Source organism: Phocoena phocoena, chromosome 17 (genome assembly GCF_963924675.1).
Source record: "Phocoena phocoena chromosome 17, mPhoPho1.1, whole genome shotgun sequence".
Classification (NCBI taxonomy): domain Eukaryota; kingdom Metazoa; phylum Chordata; class Mammalia; order Artiodactyla; family Phocoenidae; genus Phocoena; species Phocoena phocoena.
Window position 1 is genome coordinate 38,189,891 of NC_089235.1, and position 24,449 is coordinate 38,214,339.

The 24,449-nt window shown below is 35.2% G+C and overlaps 1 protein-coding gene across 1 annotated transcript in view; it reads right to left on the reverse strand.

Moving 5' to 3' along the window:
• TRIQK (triple QxxK/R motif containing) overlaps positions 1-20,353 on the reverse strand; it is a 38,861-nt gene extending 18,508 nt beyond the window's left edge. The window contains exon 1 of the mRNA XM_065895672.1: positions 20,293-20,353. Within this exon, the coding sequence (XP_065751744.1) occupies positions 20,293-20,353 (61 nt within the window). The remainder of the gene's footprint in view (positions 1-20,292) is intronic.
• Between the last annotated feature and the right edge of the window lie 4,096 nt (positions 20,354-24,449).

Below are 24,449 nucleotides of genomic sequence, written 5' to 3' on the forward strand. Positions count from 1 at the left end.
TTTAATGAAATTTATATACAGTCAACTGTAATCTAGAAATGATTTAAAGTATACAGGAAGATGTGTGTAGGTTATACACAAATACCCTTGAAAATGCAGGGGTTGGGGCACTGACCCTCTGCACAGTCAAAAATCTAGTACAGGGCTTCCCTGGTGGCGCAGTGGTTGAGAGTCCGCCTGCCGATGCAGGGGACGCGGGTTCGTGCCCCGGTCCGGGAGGATCCCACATGCCGCGGAGCGGCTGGGCCCGTGAGCCATGGCCGCTGGGCCTGCGCGTCCGGAGCCTGTGCTCCGCGGCGGGAGAGGCCACAGCATTGAGAGGCCCGCGTAACGCAAAAAAAAAAAAAAAAAAAAAAAATCTAGTACAACTTTATAGTCAGCCTGCTGTATCTCCAGTTCCACATCCATGGATTCAGCTAACCCAGGATCTTGTAGTACTCTAGTATATATTTATTGGGAAAAAAAAGTGTGTATATAAGTGGGCCCGAGCAGTTCAAACTTATGTTGTTCAAGTGTCAACTGTATTTCACCATTTTACTTATATAAGGGACTTGAGAATCAGGATTTTGGTATCCATGGGGGTCCTGGAACCAATCTCCCATGGATATCAAGGGTCAACTGTGTGGTATGTAAATATACATCTAGAAGAAGCCCCATTGGAAGATGGCGGAAGAATAAGACATGGAGATCACCTTCCTACCCACAAATACATCAGAAATACATCTACATGTGGAACAACTCCTACAGAACACCTACTGAATGCTGGCAGAAGACCTCAGACTTCCCAAAAGGCAAGAAACTCCCCGTGTACCTGAGAAGGGCAAAAGAAAAAAGAAAAAACAGAGACAAAAGAATAGGGGAGGGACCTGCACCAGTGGGAGGGAGCTGTGAAGGAGGAAAGGTTTCCACACGCTAGGAAGCCCCTTCGTGGGCGGAGATTGCAGGTGGCGGAGGGGGGAAGCTTCGGAGCCGAGGAGGAAAGCACAGCAACAGGGGTGCAGAGGACAAAGCAGAGAGATTCCCGCACAGAGGATTGGTGCAGACCAGCACTCACCAGCCCGAGAGGCTTGTCTGCTCACTTGCCAGGACAGGTGGGGGCTGGGAGCTGAGGCTCCGGCTTCAGTTGGATCCCAGGGAGAGGACTGGGGTTGGCTGCATGAACACAGCCTGAAGGGGGCTAGTGTGCTACGGCTAGCTGGGAGGGAGTCCAGGAAAATGTCTGGAATGGCTGAAGAGGCAAGAGACTTTTTCTTGCCTCTTTGTTTCCTGGTGCACAAATAGAGGGGATTAAGAGCGCTGCTTAAAAGAACTCCAGAGACGGGTGTGTGCCACGGCTATCAACGCGGACCCCAGAGATGGGCATGAGATGCTAAAGCTGCTGCTGCCACCACCAAGAAGCCTGTGTGCAAGCACAGGTCACTATCCACACCTCCCCTACCGGGAGCCTGTGCAGCCCGCCACTGCCAGGGTCCCGTGATCCAAGAACAACTTCCCCAGGAGAACACACGGCACGCCTCAGGCTGGTGCAACGCCATGCTGGCCTCTGCCACCGCAGACTCACCCCGAACTCCGTACCACTGCCTCCCCCCCACCACTGGCCTCAGTGAGCCTGAGCCGCCGAAGCAGCTGCTCCTTTAACCCCTTCCTGTCTGAGTGAAGAACAGACACCCTCAGGCGACCTACACACAGAGGCAGGGCCAAATCCAAAGCTGAATCCCAGGAGCTGTGCAAACAAAGTAGAGAAAGGGAAATCTCTCCCAGCAGCCTCATTAAATCCAAGCAGTGGATTAAATCACCACACCCAACTTGATGTGCCCTGCATCTGAGGAATACCTGAATACACAACGAATCATCCCAAATTGAGGAGGTGGACTTTGGGAGCAATGATATATATATACTTTTTTTCCCCATTTTCTCTTTTTGTGAATATGTAGGCGTATGCTTCTGTGTTTGATTTTCTCTGTATAGCTTTGCTTTTCCCATTTGTCCTGGATTCTGTCTGTTTATTTTTGTTTGTTTGTTTCTTTTTTTGGTATAGTTTTCAGTGCTTGTTATCGTTGGTGGATTTGTTTTTTGGTTTGGTTGTTCTTTCTTTCTTTTTAATTACTTAAAAAATTTTTAATAATTAATTTTTGTTTTTATTTTAATAACATTTTTATTTATTCTACCTTATATTATTTTATTTTATTTATTTGATTTTATCTTTTTCTTTCTTTCTTTCTTTTTTTCTCCCTTTTATTCTGAGCCATGTGGAGGACAGGCTCTTGGTGCTCCAGCCAGGTGTCAGGGCTGTGCCTCTGAGGTGGGAGAGCCAAGTTCAGGACATTGGTCCACCAGAGACCTCTCAGCTCCACGTAATATCAAACAGTGGAAATCTCCCAGAGATGTCCATCTCAACGCCAAGACCCAGCTCCACTCTACGAACAGCAACCTACAGTGCTGGACACCCTATGCCAAACAACTAGTAAGACAGGAACACAAACCCACCTACTAGCAGAAAGGCTGCCTAAAATCATAATAAGGTCACAGACAGGCCAAAACACACCACCAGACGTGGACCTGCCCACCAGAAAGACGAGATCCAGCCTCATCCACCAGAACACAGGCACTAGTCCCCTCCACCAGGAAGCCTACACAACCCACTGAACCAACCTTAGCCACTGGGGGCAGACACCAAAAACAACGGGAACTATGAAACCTGCAGCCTGTGAAAAGGAGACCCCAAACACAGTAAGTGAAGCAAAATGAGAAGACAAAGAAACACACAGCAGATGAAGGAGCAAGGTAAAAACACATCAGGCCTAACAAATGAAGAGGAAATAGGCAGTCTACCTGAAAAAGAATTCAGAATAATGATAGCAAAGATGATCCAAAATCTTGGAAATAGAATGGGGAAAATATACAAAACGTTTAACAAGGACTTAGAAGAACTAAACAGCAAACAAACATTCATTAACAACACAATAAATGAAATTAAAAATTCTCTGGAAGGGATAAATAGCAGAATAACTGAGGCAGAAGAATGGATAAGTGACCTGAATGATAAAATAGTGGAAATAACTACTGCAGAGCAGAATAAAGAAAAAAGAAGGAAAAGAATTGAGGATAGCCTCAGATACCTCTGGGACAATACTAAATGCACCAACATTCGAATTAGGGGTCCAAGAAGGAGAAGAGAAAAAGAAAGGGACTGAGAAATATTTGAAGAGATTATAGTTGAAAACTTTCCTAATGTGGATCAGGAAATAGTTAATCAAGTCCAGGAAGCACAGAGAGTCCAATACAGGTTAAATCCAAGGAGAAACACGACAAGACACATATTAATCAAACTATCAAAAATTAAATACAAAGAACAAATATTAAAAGCAGCAAGGGAAAAGCAACAAATAACAAACAAAGGAATCCCCATAAGTTTAACAGCTGATCTTTCAGCAGAAACTCTGCAAGCCAGAAGTGGGTGGCAGGACATATTTAAAGTGATGAACGGGAAAAACCTACAACCAAGGTTACTCTATCCAGCAAGGATCTCATTCAGATTTGATGGAGAAATTAAAAACTATACAGACAAGCAAAAGCTAAGAGAATTCAGCACAACCAAACCAGCATTACAACAAATGCTAAATGAACTTCAATAGGCAGGAAACACAAGAGAAGGAAAAGACCTACAATAACAAACCCAAAACAACATACAGATCAATAATTACCTTAAATGTAAATGGATTAAATGCTCCAACCAAAAGACATAGACTGGCTGAATGGATACAAAAACAAGACCCATATATATGTTGTCTACAAGAGACCCACTTCAGACCTAGGGACACATACAGACTGAAAGTGAGGGGATGCAAAAAGATACTCAATGCAAATGGAAATCAAAACAAAGCTGGAGTAGCAATTCCCATATGAGACAAAATAGACTTTAAAATTGGGCTTCCCTGGTGGTGCAGTGGTTCAGCATCCACCTGCTGATGCAGGGGACACGGGTTCGTGCCCTGGTCCGGGAAGATCCCACATACTGCGGAGTGGCTGGGCCCGTGAGCCATGGATGCTGAGCCTGCACGTCCAGAGCCTGTTCTCTGCAATGGGAGAGGCCACAGCAGTGAGAGGCCTGCGTACCACAAAAAAATAAATAAATAAATAAAATAAAATAAAAATAAAGACTATTACAAGAGACAAAGAAGGACACTACATAACGATCAAGGGATCAATCCAAAAGAGGAAGAAGACTCAAATCAATATCATTAGAAATGAAAAAGGGGAAGTAACAACTGTCACTGCAGAAATATAAAGGATCATGAGAGATTACTACAAGCAAGTATAGGCCAATAAAATGGACAACCTGGAAGAAATGGACAAATTCTTAGAGAAGCACACGCTTCTGAGACGGAACCAGGAAGAAATAGAAAATATCAACAGACCAATCACAAGCAATGAAATTGAAAATGTGACTAAAAATCTTCCAACAAACAAAAGTCCAGGACCAGATGGCTTCACAGGTGAATTCTATCAAACATTTAGAGAAGCACTAACATCTATCCTTCTCAAACTCTCCCAAAATATAGCAGAGGGAGGAACACTCCCAAAATCATACTACATGGCCACTGTCACTCTGATACCAAAATCAGAAAAAGATGTCACAAAGAAAGAAAACTATAGGCCAATATCACTGATGAACATAAATGCAAAAATCCTCAACAGAATACTACCAAACAGATTCCAACAGCACATTAAAAGGATCATACACCATAATCAAGAGGGGTTTATCCTGGGATGCAACAATTCTTCAATATATGCAAATCAATCAATGATATACCATATTAACAAACTGAAGGAGAAAAAACATATGATCATCTCAATAGATGCAAAGTAAGTTTTCAACAAAATTCAACTCCCATTTATGATAAAAACCCTCCAGAAAGTAGGCATAGAGGGAACTTACCTCAACATAATAAAGGCCATATATGACAAACCCACAGCCAACATCGTCCTCAATGGTGAAAAACAAACTATTTCTACTAAGATCAGGAACAAGACAAGGTTGCCCACTCTCACCACTATTATTTAACATAGTTTTGGAAGTCTTAGCCACAGCAATCAGAGAAGAAAAAGAAATAAAAGGAATCCAAATCGGAAAAGAAGAAGTAAAGCTGTCACAGTTTGCAGATGACATGATACCCTAAATAGAGAATCCTAAAGATGCTACCAGAAAACTACTAGAGCTCATCAATGAATTTGGTAAAGTAGCAGGATACAAAATTAATTCAGAGAAATCTCTTTCATTCCTCTACACTAACAATGAAAAATCTGAAAGTAAAATTAAGAAAACACTCCCATTTACCATTGCAACAAAAAGAATAAAATACCTAGGAATTAATCAACCTAAGGAGACAAAAGACCTGTATGCAGAAAACTATAAGACACTGATGAAAGAAATTAAAGATGATACATATAGATGGAGAGATATACCATGTCCTTGGATTAGAAGAATCAACACTGTGAAAATTACTATACTACCTAAAGCAGTCTATAGATTCAATGCAATCCCTATCAAACTACCACTGGCATTTTTCACAGAACTAGAAAAAAAAATTTCACAATTTGTATGGAAACACAAAAGACCCTGAATAGTCAAAGCAATCTTGAGAAAGAAAAATAGAGCTGAAGGAATCAGGCTCCCAGACTTCAGACTATATGACAAAGCTAAAGTAATCAAGACAGTGTGGTACTGGCACCAAAATAGAAATATAGATCAATGGAGCAGGATAGAAAGCCCAGAGATAAACGCATATGCATATGTTCACCTTATCTTTGATAAAGGAGGCAAGAATATGCAATGGAGAAAAGCAGCCTCTTCAATAAGTGGTTCTCAGAAAACCAGACATCTACATGTAAAAGAATGAAATTAGAACACTATCCAGCACCACACACAAAAATAATCTCAAAATGGATTAAAGACCTAAATGTAAGGCCAGACACTATCAAACTCTTAGAGGAAAACCTAGGCAGAACACTCTATGAGAGAGTTCCACCTCCTAGAGAAATGAAAATAAAAATAAACAAATGGGACCGAATGAAACTTAAAAGCTTTTGCACACAAATGGAAACCATAAGACGAAAAGACAACCCTCAGAATGTGAGAAAATATTTGCAAATGAAGCAACTGACAAAGGATTTATCTCCAAAGTATACAAGCAACTCATGCAGCTCAATATCAAGAAAACAAACAACCCAATCCAAAAATGGGCAGAAGACCTAAATAGACATTTCTCCAAAGAAGATATACAGATTGCCAACAAACACATGAAAGAACGTTCAACATCATTAATCATTAGAGAAATGCAAATCAAAACTACAATGTGATATTACCTCACACCAGTCAGAATGGCCATCATGAAAAAATCTACAAACAATAAATGTTGGAGAGGTCGGGGAGAAGAGGGAACCCTCATACACTGTTGGTGGGAATGTAAATTGATACAGTTACTATTGAGAACAGTATGGAGGTTCCATAAAATACTAAAAATAGAACTACCATAGGACCCAGCAATCCCACTACTGGGCATATACCTTGAGAAAACCATAATTCAAAAAGAGTCATGTATCACAGTGTTCACTGCAGCTCTATTTACAATAACCAGGTCAGGGAAGCAACCTAAGTGTCCATCGACAGATGAATGGATAAAAAAGATGTGGCACATATATACAATGATATATTACTAGCCATAAAAATAAATGAAATTGAGTTATTTGTAGTGAGGTGGATGGACCTTGAGCCTGTCATACAGAGTGAAGTAAGTCAGAAAGAGGAAAACTGTATGCTAACACACATATATGGAATCTAAAAAAAAAAAAAAGGTCATGAAGAACCTAGGGGCAAGATGGGTATATAGATGCAGACCTACTAGACTTGAGGGCACGGGGATGGGGAAGGGTAAGCTGGGACAAAGTGAGAGAGTGGTAGTGTATATATGGACATATATACACTACCAGATGTAAAATAGATAGCTAGTGGGAAGCAGCCACATAGCACAGGGAGATCAGCTCGTTGCTTTGTGACCAGCTAGAAGGGTGGAACAGGGAGTTTGGGAGGGAGGGAGATGCAAGAGGGAAGAGATATGGGGATATATGTATATGTATAACTGATTCACTTTGTTGTAAAGCAGAAACTAACACACCATTGCAAAGTAATTAGACTCCAATAAAAATGTTAAAAATAAACAAATAAACACATATATCTATTTAAAATATTGGTCAACTGTGTGATTTTATAACAAGAATCACTTAGAAACTTCAGGAACGAAGATTTGTGTTACCCACTAATGGCAAAGGGCTCATCAAACTGATTCTTGCTAGAGATAAGATCTGGAATGAATACTGGAGAATGAAGGTCATAAATTATAACTACTATGACCAGCTAGAATACTGACCATGATAACCTGAACCTATAGTTCTTCGCTTTGCCCTAGAGTGTACTGTCCATCCTCTCTACACAACCAATTTCTCCTTTAAAGAACATTATAAAAATTTAAATATTTCTTTCTCATCTTTTAGGCTGGATCACAATAGAAAAAAGAAGAAAGAATAAAAAGACTAAATATTAATTTATATCCTAGACTTGGAGAGTAACAGTCCCTGGCTTGGTTAGAAAATATCTGTGTAGTTGTTGAGGATCTTCTGAGATACTCCTCAGAATTGTTTTCATGATAAAGGACAGAAAGCCAACTTGAAATAACATGAAAATGAGAGAGAGAGGTTAATTGATTACTTCTTGATTCCAGGAGATAAGAGAAGAATAAGAGTTTATTTCTTGTTTCACTCTGGATTCACAGCTATTTCCAGCCCTGGCTCACACTTTATAAAACTAAGAGCAAAGTGGAATGTATACTTTTCTTTGGGATCATTTTAATCATCCTTATGCCCCAGAAGATTATCTCTCAAGTTACTTCTAATGACAGAAAACTAAGATTCACCTAATAATGTGTTTAGTTCCCAATTCAAGCAACTTTAACAAAACAAACTAGTCTGTCTCTGATTTCTCCTGTTAAATATAAATTGAAAACATATACTTGACAACTCATTGTACATAATCACCAGAATTTCCTGTTTCAAGTCTTAAAGAGGGATTATAAATATCAACTAAGAGCAAAATAATAACTAAAAAGAAAACATTGATGCAAAAGAATTTTTGAATTATGCCTGAATTTTTTGATAGCAAAGATACTACCTACATTCTCATAATTTTTATTTATATATACTTTGCAAACAATTGTGTATTGTCTGCTTTTTTAAACAGAATACTTTAAAAAGCCATTTTCATTTATAATTTCTAATCAGTACGTTATATATGTTAAAAATTCCTTTCTTATTCAGTATAATTAAAATATATTTAACTTTAGCATTGGCACTGTTTCTATAAAGAATCATGGGTAGATATAAGAACATATGTTTAATAAAGATCATATTTTGTTACCTCAATATTATCATTTTCCATTCCTCATATTACATTAATTTAGGAAAGAATAGAGTAATTTATATGCTCTATTTAATTCAACATAAAAACCTACATTTATGCCATGAATTATTTTATATTTAAAGTAATAGTCTGTGTTAACTGTGCCACAGTTTTACTGACAGTTTCCTTAGTTTAATAAAAGAATAGATTACTTAACTGCTTTTGGCTTTTGGCTTTTTAATTCCTTAGCTTTGCCCAGAAACAAGACTGCATCTTTGCCTTTTGTTGATATTGTGGCCTAAGCTCATTATCATGTGAATATCTGGTTATTGTTTTATAAATGTTCATTTTTCAGAAGCTCACTTTTTTTTTTCTTTCTTAGAACAGTAGACTTTACAGTAGCCACACTCATTATCATCATGTGGCAGTACTGCTCTTCCTCTGCTTCTGCTGCTTTAAAAATTAATGCACTGTTATTTTCTGAATACTGCATAAGCTGCTTATGAGTACATTATGCTATCAAGCAACCACATGCAGAAAAGCTTCCTCAACTGTTATTCTTTCAATGAAAATACAGCTGGTTCTGCTTCAAAGGCACATCTTTTCACCTGCAAATGGACTTGCTCCTACACTTATTCCTCAATTCATTGTCTTTTATTTGTGTCTGGAAATCTTTAATTGCCTTTAATTAGAGAAAAGTAAATTCAGTGCTTTAATCTTGCAAACACATTCAATCATAATTCTGTCTGGGATGAATACCAAGTTCTATTCACTGTCTGATCTCTATAACAAAGATATATAATTTATTGTCCATTTATATAGACCACACCAATTAAGATACAATAGAAAAGTGAAGAGATAAGAGTCAAAATATTTGAAAAGAAAAATTTGCAATCTAAATTTAATTACTCAACTGAATTATTGGAAGATGAGTTATTTACAACATGCCAAAAATACTGACAAATAATAAAATTTGCTAATCAACAATAAAGACTTTTATATTTCCTACGTCTTTAGAATAATTTCTCAACTGCTTCAAATCCCTCCTCCATTCCTTAGAAAGCAAAATGCTATTTGAAATCTTACTTTTCTCATATTACCATAATTACATGTAAAAGAACAATATTATTTGGCATATAAAGTAATTTTCCAACTACTATATGAACACAATTTTTAGTTACTATATTACAAACTACAAATAACTATAGAAAACACTTTGCAAGAGCAAGGGTTCAATAGTCTTTCTTATGGAACTCTATAGCATGCTCCAGTAGCTATGCCAGTAAACAAAAAGTCTGCATTTTGATAGCTGCAAGATGAATAAAATCACAAATTGTGTGGTCACAGGCAAAATATAATTAAAATTTTAATCCATCAAGTTGATAAAAAGAAATTTATTACAAAACCAGAAACACAATAAAAAATACAGATCTAATGGATTCTCATCAGCATTGTACACTTTTATACTTAGTTAGTCATACAAAATGATGCCATATATTTACTTAGAAAAAGGAGGTATCTATAAAAGTAAATTTGAAAATAGTATTTTTCTTAAAATTATTGAGGGATATCTGGGCTATAGAGAGGAAGCTGGTAAATTAATTCTCAGAAACAAAAATCTCACACAAACTTTTAAAATCATGTTATAGAGGCAACTCAAACAATGATAATTTTTCAGTGCTTGCACAGAACAACTTAACATTAATCACACATTGTAAAGGACACATCACCATTTAACAGCACATTAAGTCATTAAGTACTAAGAAACAAATACTTTACTTTGGGTTTCTACAAAGATAATGCAACAAGTTGCTTATGAGATATAAATTAACTTCCCAGAAAAATACATTAAAAAATGTTAACCAAGCAACAATTTAATATATGGAGAGCAACTTATACATGTAGGGGAGCAAAATTTGCCACCCCAAAATGTCTCTTTGGCATGCAGATTATTTTGAGCTTAAAACAATCAAGGCCCAAAAAGACTCAGGAAGAAACTTTGACCTTCTCCTGTTTAAAAAATTTAGGTAGCTTGTTCTAAAAATAGAGCTATCACCAGAGATATCTGCAAGAATAGGGGCTGGGTGTGGTGGGTGAAACTCATCAGTGCCTACAGATCACAGTGAACTCTGTGTTTAATTATCTCTGCAGGGCCCAGCAAACATTTGCTTACCAAAAGTTTGCTTTCCATCTGCATGTGAATTACCTTCTTTTCCTTTAAAATTCCAAACTACTACCCCCAAGTCCTCCTTTATTTTTAGCTGAAGATGGTATTTAAGGTGAGGGTTTCAGCCATTTTGGTGAGTTAATCAGTTTTTCCTGGGTCTCTCCTATGTATACATGTTATTTCAACTTTTGTTTGATTTTTCTCCTATTAATTTGTCTCATATCAAGTTAATTCTTAGACTAGCCAGAAGAACCTAGAAGGATAAAGGAAAGTTTCTTCCTCCCCAACAGAGGGAAATGTAGTTAAGTAAAAGGTATTATAAAGTATCTCAATCTTTAGTTTGTATTTAACCACCACTCCCCCACCCTCAAAAAAATCAACATACATTTTTTTTAAGTAGCTGCTATGTGTAAAGTGGCCTTGGGGATACAGAGATAAAATTAAAGGAAAACAACAAAAAGTATCACACAGAAGATAAAAAACAAACTCCAGAAAAATTACATAACAGTATATATCAATAAGTTTTCAAGTTAGTTAAAGATACTGCTTATTATTTCAAGAGAGATTACAAAATAATAAATAATATAAACAGTAGGTTAAACAAAGGGCATATAGAATTTTAATTACCTAAGAATTAGGGAGATTGTTTTATTGATTATTTTAACAAATAATTATTAAGTACCTTCTATCATGAGGGATGATCATTAAGGATGCAAAAATTAGATAGAGCTTCTGCCTGCAAAAATGTTTAAGTCCTAGTAGGTACAAATAAAAATATAAATACTTAAACAAGGTAGAAAGGAAGTGGTATGTGCAATCAGCAAAGTTAAATGTTAAAAGGACTTCCAGTTCTGAAAACATGGTAGAGTGGGCTGAGATGGACCCTTCTCTGATATAAGTACATAGAAACAGTAGGAAAAAACAAACAAACAGACAAACATTCTATAAAGCTCTTAATATTAGATGTACACATATTTACATACACACATACATACATATATTTATAATAAAATAAAGGAAATAGAGAAAATGATCAAATGCCAGAAACAAGGAAAAAACTCAAAGCAAGACAGCTAGTTCCAGCTGATGTCCTAGTGACCCTGGTTGCAGAAGTCGGGGTGGTCATATTAGTGCCTGTATTAGACGTCAAGAGGCTTGCATATTAGATTTTAAAGGCCCAGGTCTGTATAGTGCCACTGTGAGATATATGGATAAAGTTGAGGTTCTCAAAGGACTGACCAAAACATACAAAAAATAATTCTGTGCTTGTTTGGAGAAATAGCAAGGGATCTTTCTGCTTCCTATAAGCTCTGGGTGTGGAAGAGAGATGTGTCTCCTGTGAGAAATACAAATCTTAATACTGTTAGACCCAGAACAAGGTATGAGGTCCAAATTGCAGGAAACCTAGGCCAAGAAATAAGTCCAAAATAATAGTCCAAAATCTACAAAATCCCCATTGTCAATAAATAAATAGAACACTGGTCCATAAGAATATTTCATAATTCAGACTGCTGGGACTCTCACAGAGGGAGAAAACAGAAACAAAAACAAACCTCTGTTGAAGCTGAATACATACACAAAAACTCAGAACCATAAAGCACAGAGAGATCAAAAAAAAAAGAAAGAAAAAGAAGAAAACAGCATGACCTAGAATAAATAAGCCAATACAACAAATGGGGTAGTTGGTACCATAAGAAGAAGGAAAAATTTTAAAAACCTGAAAGAATATATAAAATTGCTATTTAAAATAATTAAAGAGGAAAAAATTAAGGAACAGAATAAAAACAGAATGAGTTTTTAAATGATTAAACAGACTTTTTACCCAGGACAAAAAAAAGGTCACTGAAATGATACATCTATGGGTGCAAGATAAACATAGTAATAAATAAATGAGAGAGAGAAAAAGAATTTGTGAATGCTAGTCAAAGGGAAGGTAGATCTGAGAAGTAACCCAGAATAGGACAGAGATATGAAATATAAAAGTGATTTTAAGAGATATGGATGCTATAATGTGAAGACTGAACTTATATATAATAGGAATTCCAGAAGGAGAGATTAGAGAGGAGGAGAGTCATTATCAAAAAAAATCAGAGATTGAAGTCCTTCTGAAACTTAAGAAAGACGAGAATCCACAGAATGAAGAATCACAGCAATTCTGAAGCCCACCCCCTTTTTTTCTTTTTACCAATAAAAATAAATATTTGCATTAAATTAAAGTTGAAAATATGTTAAAAAATTCTTAATGACAGGAAAAAAAATACACCAAAAAGAAATGACAATTAGACTAATGGATGAGTTCTCATCAGAAACACCTGAAACAATAATTCAAGTGTGAGTACAATGTAACAACAATATTGTCTTTTAAGCAGAGACAGAGGAATTTTTCCCTAATAGATATTTGCATTCAGGCAAAAGGAACAAGGAAACTTCACCAGGAGGAAGATGTAAAATATAAGAGGTAGTGGTTAGTAAAGAGAGCAAACATAAAGTTAGATCTAAGTAATTATTGGTGATTAAAAAGTTAAAAATAATAATTATTATCCTGTTGAAAACAAGAGAGAAAGTAATACACACAACAACAAGAACAACAGGAAAAAGTAATCAGATATAAAGAGTTAAAAATCTTTATATTGCTTAGGATAAATAAAAGTATTGATACACTTTAGTTTTCACTAGGTCAAATATACCAGATAACATTTGATGGAAGAAAAAATAAACAAAAAAGAAAATAGAGGAAGAAATGAAAAGTAAAACTAAAATTTGAAAGAAAAAGATACAATCCAATTTTTTTTGGAAAGAAGGTTAGGGTAGAGATTAGCAAGGAAAAACCGCCACAGATAAAAAATACAAAATAAAATTGTGGAAATATATTTAGATTTTTTTTCACAGTAAATAATATACGATTAAATTTGCTTGCCCCAAAACAAAGATTCTTAGGCTGTATCAAAATCATAAAATATAACATTAAAGTCTAAATGAAGTAAAAGGGTAGGAACAAAAATGTCAATCAGAATACTAAACAAAAGAAAGGTCATTACCAATATTAATTTAAGACAAAAAAAGATTTTCTGAAGAAAAATAATAGCACTTTATAAAGGCCAGGATTTAATAGAAAAGGGGGAATAATTATCAGAAATATATACCAATTTAGAAATGCTATGCAACAAAAACATAACCTCAAAATATACACAGTAAAAAATGACAGAATTACAAAACTTGACAGCTTCATGGAATTAGTGAGAATATTTCAATTATTCTTTCTCACAGAATGACAGCTCATACATTCATATTAAGTACAAAAGACCACAATTAATATAAGCAGTACTGCATCCCAATATTAGAGGATACCTATCCCTTGTAAGCACAGAGAGAATGTTAACAAAATTGACCATATATATAGTAAGCAACAGAGAAGAGCTTAATATCAAAAACTAACATTATTCTAAAAACATTTTCTGAACAGAAAATAATAGGTTAAAAATCAATTTGAAATATATATATATATATATATATATATATATATATATATATATATAGTTGACCCTTGAACAACATGGGTTTGAACCATGCAGGTCCACTTTTAGAAAGACTTTTTTCCAGTAAATACAGACAGTACCACACAATTCAAGGTTGGTTGAATCCATAGATGCAGAGCCATTAATACAAAGGTCAACTATGGGACTTGAACATCCATGGATTTTGGTACCTTCAGAGGGTCCTGGAACCAATCCCTGGCAGATACTGAGGGATAACTGTATATAACTCAAGAAAGCTCTAAAATAATATAATAGAGCCAATAATGTAGTGAAGAAAACGGATCCATTAAATGAATACATTAGTAAAAAAAAATGTTTGTAAAGCAAATAGCAAAGAATTCAACTCAAATAATTATAAAAGAAAGAGACAAGTTAAAGAATTACAATGAAGGAAATCAGAGACAACACTAGAATTATGGAAAAGGAAATAATAAAATCTAGTAACAAAAGCTAATTCTTTAAGATGTCTAAAAAATTTAAACAAATCTCAAGTGATGAAAAAAGAGATAGAGTAAAATTAAATAACATCAATTAAAAATAGAAATTACAGTTATAATTTTAAAATATTAAAAGAATTTTATGCATAACTGTTTATGAATATATTCTATATTTTCCATTCAACTTCATCACTGAATATGTTACCCAAATTGGCTGAAAATATAGATCTATTAACTGATGGGAAAAAAAGGTAGTTAAAAGTCTACTCACCTAAAAAGCTTCAGACAGGGGTTTTGCTAGGGAGTTTTATAAACATTCCAGAAAGTCATATTTCCAAGTTTATATAACCTATCCTGGAGCATATAAAAAAGATATTTCTCCAATTCATTATAGAAATCTTATATGACTCTGAAACTAAAACTGAACAAAGACGGTAAGAGAATGGAAAGTTGGTGCCAATTTCATGCATGAAGAAGGATGTTAAAAAGATCTTAAATTATTAGTAAACTAAATTCAGCTGTGTATTAAAAAATATCAAGACAAAGTAGGATATATATCAGTATATATCAGTAATGCAAGGATAGTTTAACATTTGAAAATCTATAAATACAATTTGCCAAAATAACAAAAATATCCTTCCAACATATACAGAAAAACTTCAATAAAATTCAACATACTTTATTATTTTAAAAAAGAAAAACAAACTCTTAGCAAACTAAGAACAAAGGGGAATTTCCTTAGTCCAACAAGTATGTACCAAAATCCTAGAGCTGTATTACACATAATGGCAAAACGATTGAAGTGTTTTCTTAAAGTCAGTAATTTATATCCAATACTTGAAAAACACAACATAACAAGATATGAAAGATAAAATACAAAGGTTAAAAAAATTTTAATTATGCCTATTAGAAAATCAAGAGAAATTACAAATTATTATTACTCTAATAAAATGCAGTCAGGTTGCTTAGTACAAGATTAATAATTAAAATTCATTACCATGTTTATATAGCAGCAAGAACCAATTACAAAATATAATTTTATATTAGCAAAAAAATATGCAATAATAGCAAATAAATTATGTATCACTTCTGTTTAGCTCAAAAATACTCAATAACTTTATAAAGAAAATAATAAAAATTTATTGAATTTACCAGCCATATGATAATTTCAAAAGATAAAATTGATATGAATTTTCACATATAAAGACATAAATTCTCCACGAAGTAATCTACAAATCCCATGGAATTCAAATTTGACTACCAGTGGCCTTTTTCATGACTATTTAATTTTAAAATTCACACGAGCAGATAGAGGACCAAGAGTAGTTGAGACAAGTTTTAAAAACAACAAATAAGGGTGAGGATTTGTCCTACCATTTTAAAGACTATAAAAATAAAGTAGAAAAGTAGAAAAGCTATAGTAACTAAACAAGTAAGGTATTTCCAAAGCAAGAAGCAAATTGGATAATGGAATAAAGTAACAGAGAATTATTATCAGTATAAATAAAGAAATGAAACAATGCAATGAGAGAAAAACAACTCAGTAGATTTCATTCAGCTTCATCCCAGGATGTTAAACAAATTGGTTCAAGAAAATATAGATCTATTAACAGATGAAAAAAAAAGAATGAAAGAAAAGAATAGTAGTTAAAAGTCTACTCACACACAAAAAAAGAAAAATAGCAGCAATAGATTTGTCAAAGAGAGAAATCAAAAGATCAACAAATATATTAAATGATTAATCTTAGTAAGTAATAAAATGAAAACTAAAATAAGAATGAATACAATTTCATGTGTATGAGATTGGCAAAATTTTAAGTCTAAAAAGTAATGAAGAATATGGAGAAATAGACAACATTTTACATTGTTTCTGTGACTGTAAAATAGTGAGTGCATCCACTTTAGAGAGTATAATTTACCAGCATTTAGTAAAGCTGAAAATGCACCTTTCTATTGTACAGCAATAGAATATCTGGTATTTGCCAAAAATGAGAGAAAAAAAATGAAACTGGGGTAATATTTTCAGGAAACAATGGATAAAAATTTTCAAGAACATATTTTAAAAAATGAATCTACAACAGGAAGCCCAGTAAACCCCAAATAGAATGAATGAAGTCAAACCTACACTTAGACTCATCTTAGTGAAACGGCAGAAATCCAAAGACATAGAAAATCTTAAAAGGAGGTTAAAAAAAAGATTGATTATTTTTAAAGAAGTAACATTTAGATTGAGTTCCTAGGAGTAAAAGTAATAGACAAAATGCAAAGGAGTGATATTTTCATATATTGAAAGAACACACAATGAAATAAAAACAAAACCTTACAAATTCAAATTCTATAGCTAGAGATAACATATTTCAGAAATAATGGTATATCAATATCATTTTTTAAAAAAAGAAACTGAGAAATTGCCACAAGCAGGCATATATTCTAGGAAATTCTAAAAAATGATGTCTACCAGGCACAAAAGAAAATGATTTTAGATAGAAGGTCTGGGACATAAAACAGAATTAGGAATAGAGGAAAAAGTAAATACGTATACCATTATATATGAATTTTTAGTGAATAAACTAGAATAATAACATTAGGATTTTTAAAAATATAGAGAGAATTAAGAAATACCAGAATTTATTTTGGACATTGTATCTCTAAATTATGAGCAGAGTTTCCTCAGACAGTCATAATAGCCATAGTGCTATTATACTGCCAATTCCATGAACTCATATCTTATGACTTAATTATTTTTGCATCTGCCAGTACCTAATATAGTCTTTGGCCCCAGGGAAGCAGTATAGTGAAGGGATTCTGTGGTCAGTTTCTTGGAATGGAGTCCTGGCTCTACCTCTTACCAAATGTAGCACCTTGAGAAATTTCTTTAACCCATCTGTGCTGTATTTTCCTGATCTGTAAAAAATGAAGCTCCTATAGGACTACTATGAGGATGAAATAAGATGTGCGTGGCACAAGATGCCTATAATACCTCTGTTATATAAGAAAATAGGAATTTATAAGTAAATCAGTTATAATTTTTTTTTTTTTTTTTTTGCGGTATGCAGGCCTCTCACTGTTGTGGCCTCTCCCGTTGCGGAGCACAGGCTCCGGACGCCCAGGCTTAGCGGCCACGGCTCACGGGCCCAGCCGCTCTGTGCATGTGGGATCTTCCCAGACCGGGGCACGAACCCGCGTCCCCTGCACCGGCAGGCGGACTCTCAACCACTGCGCCACCAGGGAAGCCCAGTTATAATTTTTATATGATTTACCTAGCACATGTATTATTTGGCCTCATATATTTAATAATATCTATCTATAAAATATCTTAATTATGTTAGAAGTTTTAAAAATTCTATTATTTTCCAATTTTGAAATAATTTATCTCTAGAATAATACATGTAATATTAGCCAGTCTCACACTATCTATTTTTAAAACATTATTTCTGAAGAAATGTAAGGCCCAAACCAATTTATTTCCCTTTGCAGTCAGCAATATTTCAGAATATTCAGTTTTTCTTAGTATACTGCCTTAAAAGTGAGAAGGGTATTCCATCTCAGTTCTCTACACATTTCAAGATCATGATACAGTAATTAACGCAGTGTCCATTTAATGTGAAAATTCTCTATCTACGAGGCGTTTCCAGTCACAGTGTCAGCTCATTTGATTCTTACCTGAGCAAAGACTATTATAAGAAAGGCTTTTTGTGAAAGCCATTAATCACTGTCATTTACTACATAATTTAAAAGGCAAAACTTTTAGTGGAAGACAAATATTAAACAGTGATATTGAAATCATCATTCAAAAATGGCACTGGTTTTGCCATGTACAGTTACTGACTGACCATACAAAAATTACATAAATAAATGAGATTTAGTAACAAGTGAACACTGAACACATACAACGCCTCTATTCATTGTGAAACTTTATTAGCAATCTAAATTAGCTTACTAACAGCTTGAATACTAAAAGAAAAACACTGTGATACTCAGTTTATTTACTATTTGTACTTTGTGTTTTACCATCAATACTGAAATATCTTCTTAAAATAATTCTAGTTGCTTTATTCCCTCCTCACATTTTGGATCATATCTGGGAAAATGTCTACATAGAACTCCATGTAAGGAAGACAGTGTCGGTGATAGACCATCTATCATCATTAGTATGAGTTGAGGCTTCTGGTACTTTCTAACTCTGACGCATTAAGTGAGAAAAGAAAATCCTTGAGAAAATTCTCGCATTAGTTAATATCCTAATTAATTAATTAATATTTTTTCTATTTCATTTTTTTCTCTGTCTTTACAAAATCTTACATATTATTATTATTACTTACATAATATTACTATATTATTCTATAGTATATACATGAAAATCTAAACACTGCAGTGCATTATCCTTAAAAAGAGTAAACAAAAGTATACCCTCGCTATTTTAATTTTAGTATATTTTGTTTGATCATGATTACTGTATTTGCAAAGTTTACCCAGGATAACTCATGTCCATGCAACACTCTACTTTATAAATTGCTCTAACACTTTTTATGGATCTCACAAGCATCCTGTGAGAAGGGTAGATCTTGTGCCTGCTTATATTTTCAAGAGGAAGTGAAACAGGAAAGAGAACTCTATACGGGAACATAATGCATAACACAGAATCCTCAGAACAATTTAGTATAAGAGGGCTGAGACTTTACAATTATATTACTTTCTCTGTCTCATTCTTTCTTGGCTCTTATATATATGAATGGAACTAAATCAAAGGAAAGATATGCAATGTTTATAGAACAAATACTTTAGATTTTTAGGGTGTCTATTCTCAAAAATTGATCATTAGATGTAATTCAATTTCAATAAAAATCTTAGCTGATGCTTTATTTTATTTTTCTGTCATCAGTGATGATAGAAATCAGAACAGTGGTTGCATATGGGGGGTGTGGGTAAGGACTGACTAGAACTATCTGAGAAGATGGAAATGTTCTATATTTTGATTGGCATATGTGGTTACATGGATATATACACTTGTCAAAATTCTAAGAATTGTTTATTTAAGAGTTGGATGTGGATTGATCCCCAATATGGTTATTCTTTATTTATGTGGTTTAGCACATCCCATCTGATCAAACTTCAATCTGGTAAGTCAGTCCTTCTGTTTAAACACATAAATAATATAACAACCCACACTATTTACTCATGCTGCATCCTATAAGTGACGCATTAAGTGACAAAGCTACATAAGGAAGCTTCCTGTTATCTTCCTTTGCTGTTTACTGGACTTCCCTCTAGTCCACCATTTTACTAAGTTAAAATTTTAATAGAGAATTTTGAGGTTATCACATTATTGCCACTAAGAGTCAAAATAATTGAAAGATTTTATAAGGATAAAAATAAATAATTAAACAGATGTTAATATTAAAAATACTGATTATACACAAGCACCTTGCCTTAAGAATAACAATAAAAGTATTTTTGCTTTACCAAATTAATAAAATCTAAAAGAGCTTTGAAAAATCATAAGTACAAAAAAGGTATTTCTTCAGAGGTAAACAGGGCTGCACTGATTTTTGTTCCTTAAAAATTCTGTGCAGTCCTTTGTTATTCATATTCTGTGCATCATATGTATTAGGGAAAAGTTATTTTCTTAATATCACACATAATTGCTTTTTATCTTCATCTGAATTCACAAGAATGTATCAAAAGGAATTCATTGCTTACCAATTTGCTTTCTGTACTGATCAACAGGAAGTTTTATAGTGGAGGCATCTTTTCTTCCCATCTTTGATCTCCAAAGTGACTGCTGCAAAGAAAGAAAATAATTATGATGAAGTCCTAAAATATCAAAAGAACTATCTACAAACTTCAGAAATAATTTATTTTACAAAATCCATTTTTAAAGCAACAGGTAAAAATGCATTTGACTTATTCCCATTAGATATTGGTAAAGAATATAAAATTCGAGAGATCTTCAAGATGGCAGAGGAGTAAGACGTGGAGATCACCTTCCTCCCAACAAATACATCAGAAATACATCTACATGTGGAACAACTCCTACAGAACACCTACTGAATGCCGGCAGAAGACCTCAGACTTCCCAAAAGGCAAGAAACTTCCCACGTACCTGAGTAGGGCAAAAGAAAAAAGTAAAAACAGAGACAAAAGGATAGGGATGGGACCTGCATCAGTGGGAGGGAGCTGTGAAGGAGGAAAGGTTTCCACACACTAGGAAGGCCCTTCATGGGTGGAGACTGCGGGTGGCAGAGGGGGGAAGCTTTGGAGCCATGGAGGACAGCACAGCAACAGGGGTGCAGAGGACAAAGCAGAGAGATTCCCACACAGAGGATCATTCCCGACCAGCACTCACCAGCCCCAGAGACTTGTCTGCTCACCTACAGGGGCAGGTGGCGGCTGGGAGCTGACGCTCAGGCTTCAGAGGTCAGATCCCAGGGAGAGGACTGGGGTTGGCTGCATGAACACAGCCTGAAAGGGGCTAATGCACCACAGCTAGCCAGGAGGGAGTCCAGGAAAAAGTCTGGAACTGCCTAAGAGGCAAGAGACCAATGTTCTGGCATGAGCAAGGAGAGGGGAATCAGAGCACAGCCTAAATGAGATCCAGAGATGGGCACAAGCCGTGGCTATCAGCACAGACACCAGAGTTGGGCATGAGATGCTAAGGCTGCTGCTACGGCCACCAAGAAGTCTGTGTGCAAGCAGAGGTCACTATCCACCCCTCCCCTTCTGGTAGCCTGTGCAGCCCGCCACTGCCAGGGTCCCATGATCCAGGGACAACTTCCCTGGGAGAACACACAGTGAACCTCAGGCTGTTGCAATGTCACATTGGCCTCTGCCCCACATTACATACCCCTCCCTCTCCCTGGCCTGAATGAGCCAGATCCCCCAAATAAGCTGCTACTTTAACCCCGTCCTGTCTAAGGGAACAACAGATGCCCTCAGGCAGCCTACACACAGAGGCAGGGCCAAATCCAAAGCTAAAGCCAGGAGCTGTGCGAACAAAGAAGAGAAAGGGAAATTTCTCCCAGCAGCCTCAGGAGCAGCTGATTAAAACTCCACAGTCAACTTGATGTACCCTGCATCTCTGGAATACCTGAATAGAGAACGAATCATCCCAAAATTGAGGCGGTAAACTTTGGGAGCAACTGTAGACTTGGGATTTGATTTCTGCATCTAATTTGTTTCTGATTTTATGTTTATCTTAGCTTAGCATTTTATGTTTATCTTAGTTTAGTATTTAGAGTTTATTGTCATTGGTAGATTTGTTTATTGATTTGGTTGCTCGCTTCCTATTTCTTTATATATATTTTTTTTTTTTCCCCCTTTTTCTCTTTTTTTCAGTGTGTATGTGTATGCTTCTTTGTGTGATTTTGTCTGTATAACTTGGCTTTTAACATTGTCCTAGGGTTCTGCCTGTCTGGATCTTTTTGATTGTTTTCTTTTTTTTTTTGTATAATGTTTGTAGTGCTTATTAACATTGGTGGATTTGTTTTTGGGTTTGGTTGCTCTCTTCTTTCTTTCTTTCTTTTTATTACTTTTAATTTTTATTTTACTTTTAATAATTTTTAAAATTTATTTTATTTTATTCAGTTTTCTTTATTTTTTACTCCCTTTTCTTCAGAGCTCTGTGGCTGACAAGGTCTTGGTGCTCTGGCTGGGTGTCAGGGCTGTGTCTCTGAGGTGGGAGTGCTGAGATCAGGACATTGGTCCACCAGAGACCTCCCAGCACATAAAATCAAATGGCAAAAGCTCTCCCTGAGATCTCCGTCTCAATGCTAAGATCCAGCTCCACTCAACAAACAGCAAGCTGGACATGCTATGCCAAACAATCAGCAAGACAGGAACAAAATCACACCCATTAGCAGAGAGGTTTAGTAAAATCATAAGGTCAAAGACACTTCTTAACACACCACTGGACATGGTACTGCCCACCAGAAAGACAAGATCCAGCCTCAACCACCAAACACAGGCACTAGCCCCCTCCACCAGGAAGCCTACACAACCCACTGAAACAACCTTAGCCACTGCAGGCAGACACTAAAAACAATGGAAACAACGAATGTGCACCTGTGAAAAGGAGACCCCAAACACAGTAAGTGAAGCAAAATGAGAAGACAGAGAAACACACAACAGATGAAGGAGCAAGTTAAAAACCCACCAGAGCAAACAAATGAAGAGGAAACAGGCAGTTTACCTGAAAAAGAATTCAGAGTAATGAAGTAAAGATGATCCAAAATTTTGGAAATAGAATGGAGAAACAAGAAACGTTTAACAAGTACCTAGAAGAACTAAAGAGCAAACAAATAAGATGAACAACACAATGAATGAAATAAAAAATTCTCTAGAAGGAATCAATAGCAGAATAACTGAGGCAGAAGAACGGATAAGTGACCTGAAAGATAAAATAGTGGAAATAACTACCACAGAGCAGAATAAAGAAAAAAGAATGAAAAGAATTGAGGTCAATCTCAGAGACCTCTGGGACAACATTAAACGTACCAACATTTGAATTATAGAGATCCCAGAAGAAGAAGAGAAAAAGAAAGGGACTGAGAAAATATTTGAAAAGATTATAGTTGAAAACTTTCCTAATATGGGAAAGGAAATAGTCAATAAGGTGCACTTCACACAGAGAGTCCCATACGGGATAAATCAAAGGAGAAAAGGGCCAAGACAAATATTAATCAAACTATCAAAAATTAAATACAAAGAAAAAATATTAAAACCAGCAAGGAAAAACAACAAATAGCATACAAGGGAATCCACATAAGATTAACAGCTGATATTTCAGCAGAAACTCTGCAAAGCAGAAGGATGTGGCAGGACATATTTAAAGTGATGAGAGGGAAAAAACCTACAATGAAGATTACTCTATCCAGCAAGGATCTCATTCAGATTTGAGGGGGAAATTAAAATATTTACAGAAAAGCAAAAACAAAGAGAATTCAGCATCACCAAACCAGGTTAACAACAAATGCTAAAGGAGCTTCTCTAGGCAGGAAACATAAGAGAAGGAAAAGACCTACAATAACAAACCCAGAACAATTAAGAATATGGTAATGGGAACATACATATCAATAATTACCTTAAAAGTAAATGGATTAAATGCTCCAAACAAAAAACATAGACTGGCTGAATGGATACAAAAACAAATACGCATATATATGCTGTCTACAAGAGACCCACTTCACACCTAGGGACACATACAAATTGAAAGTGATGGGATGGAAAAAGATATTCCATGCAAATAGAAATCAAAAGAATCTAGAGTAGCAATTCTCATATCAAACAAAATAGACTTTAAAATAAGGGCTATTACAAGATAAAAAGAAGGACACTACATAATGATCAAGGGATCAATCCAAGAAGATATAACAATTGTAAATATTTATGCACCCAACATAGGAGCACCTCAATACATAAGGCAAATGCTAACAGGCAAAAAAGGGGAAATTGACAGTAACACAATCATAGTAGGGGACTTTAACACCCCTCTTTCACCAATGGACAGATCATCCAAAATGAAAATAAATAAGGAAACACAAGCTTTAAATGATACATTAAACAAGATGGACTTAATTGATATTTATAGGACATTCCAACCAAAAACAACAGAATACAATTTCTTCTCAAGTGCTCATGGAACATTCTCCAGGATAGGTCATATCTTCGTTCACAAATCAAGCCTTGGTAAATTTAAGAAAACTGAAATCATATCAAGTATCTTTTCTGACCACAACACTGTGAGACTAGATATCAATTACAGAAAAAAAAACTGTAAAAAATACAAACACATGGAGGCTAAACAATACACCATTCAATAACCAAGAGATCACTGAAGAAAACAAACAGGAAATCAAAAA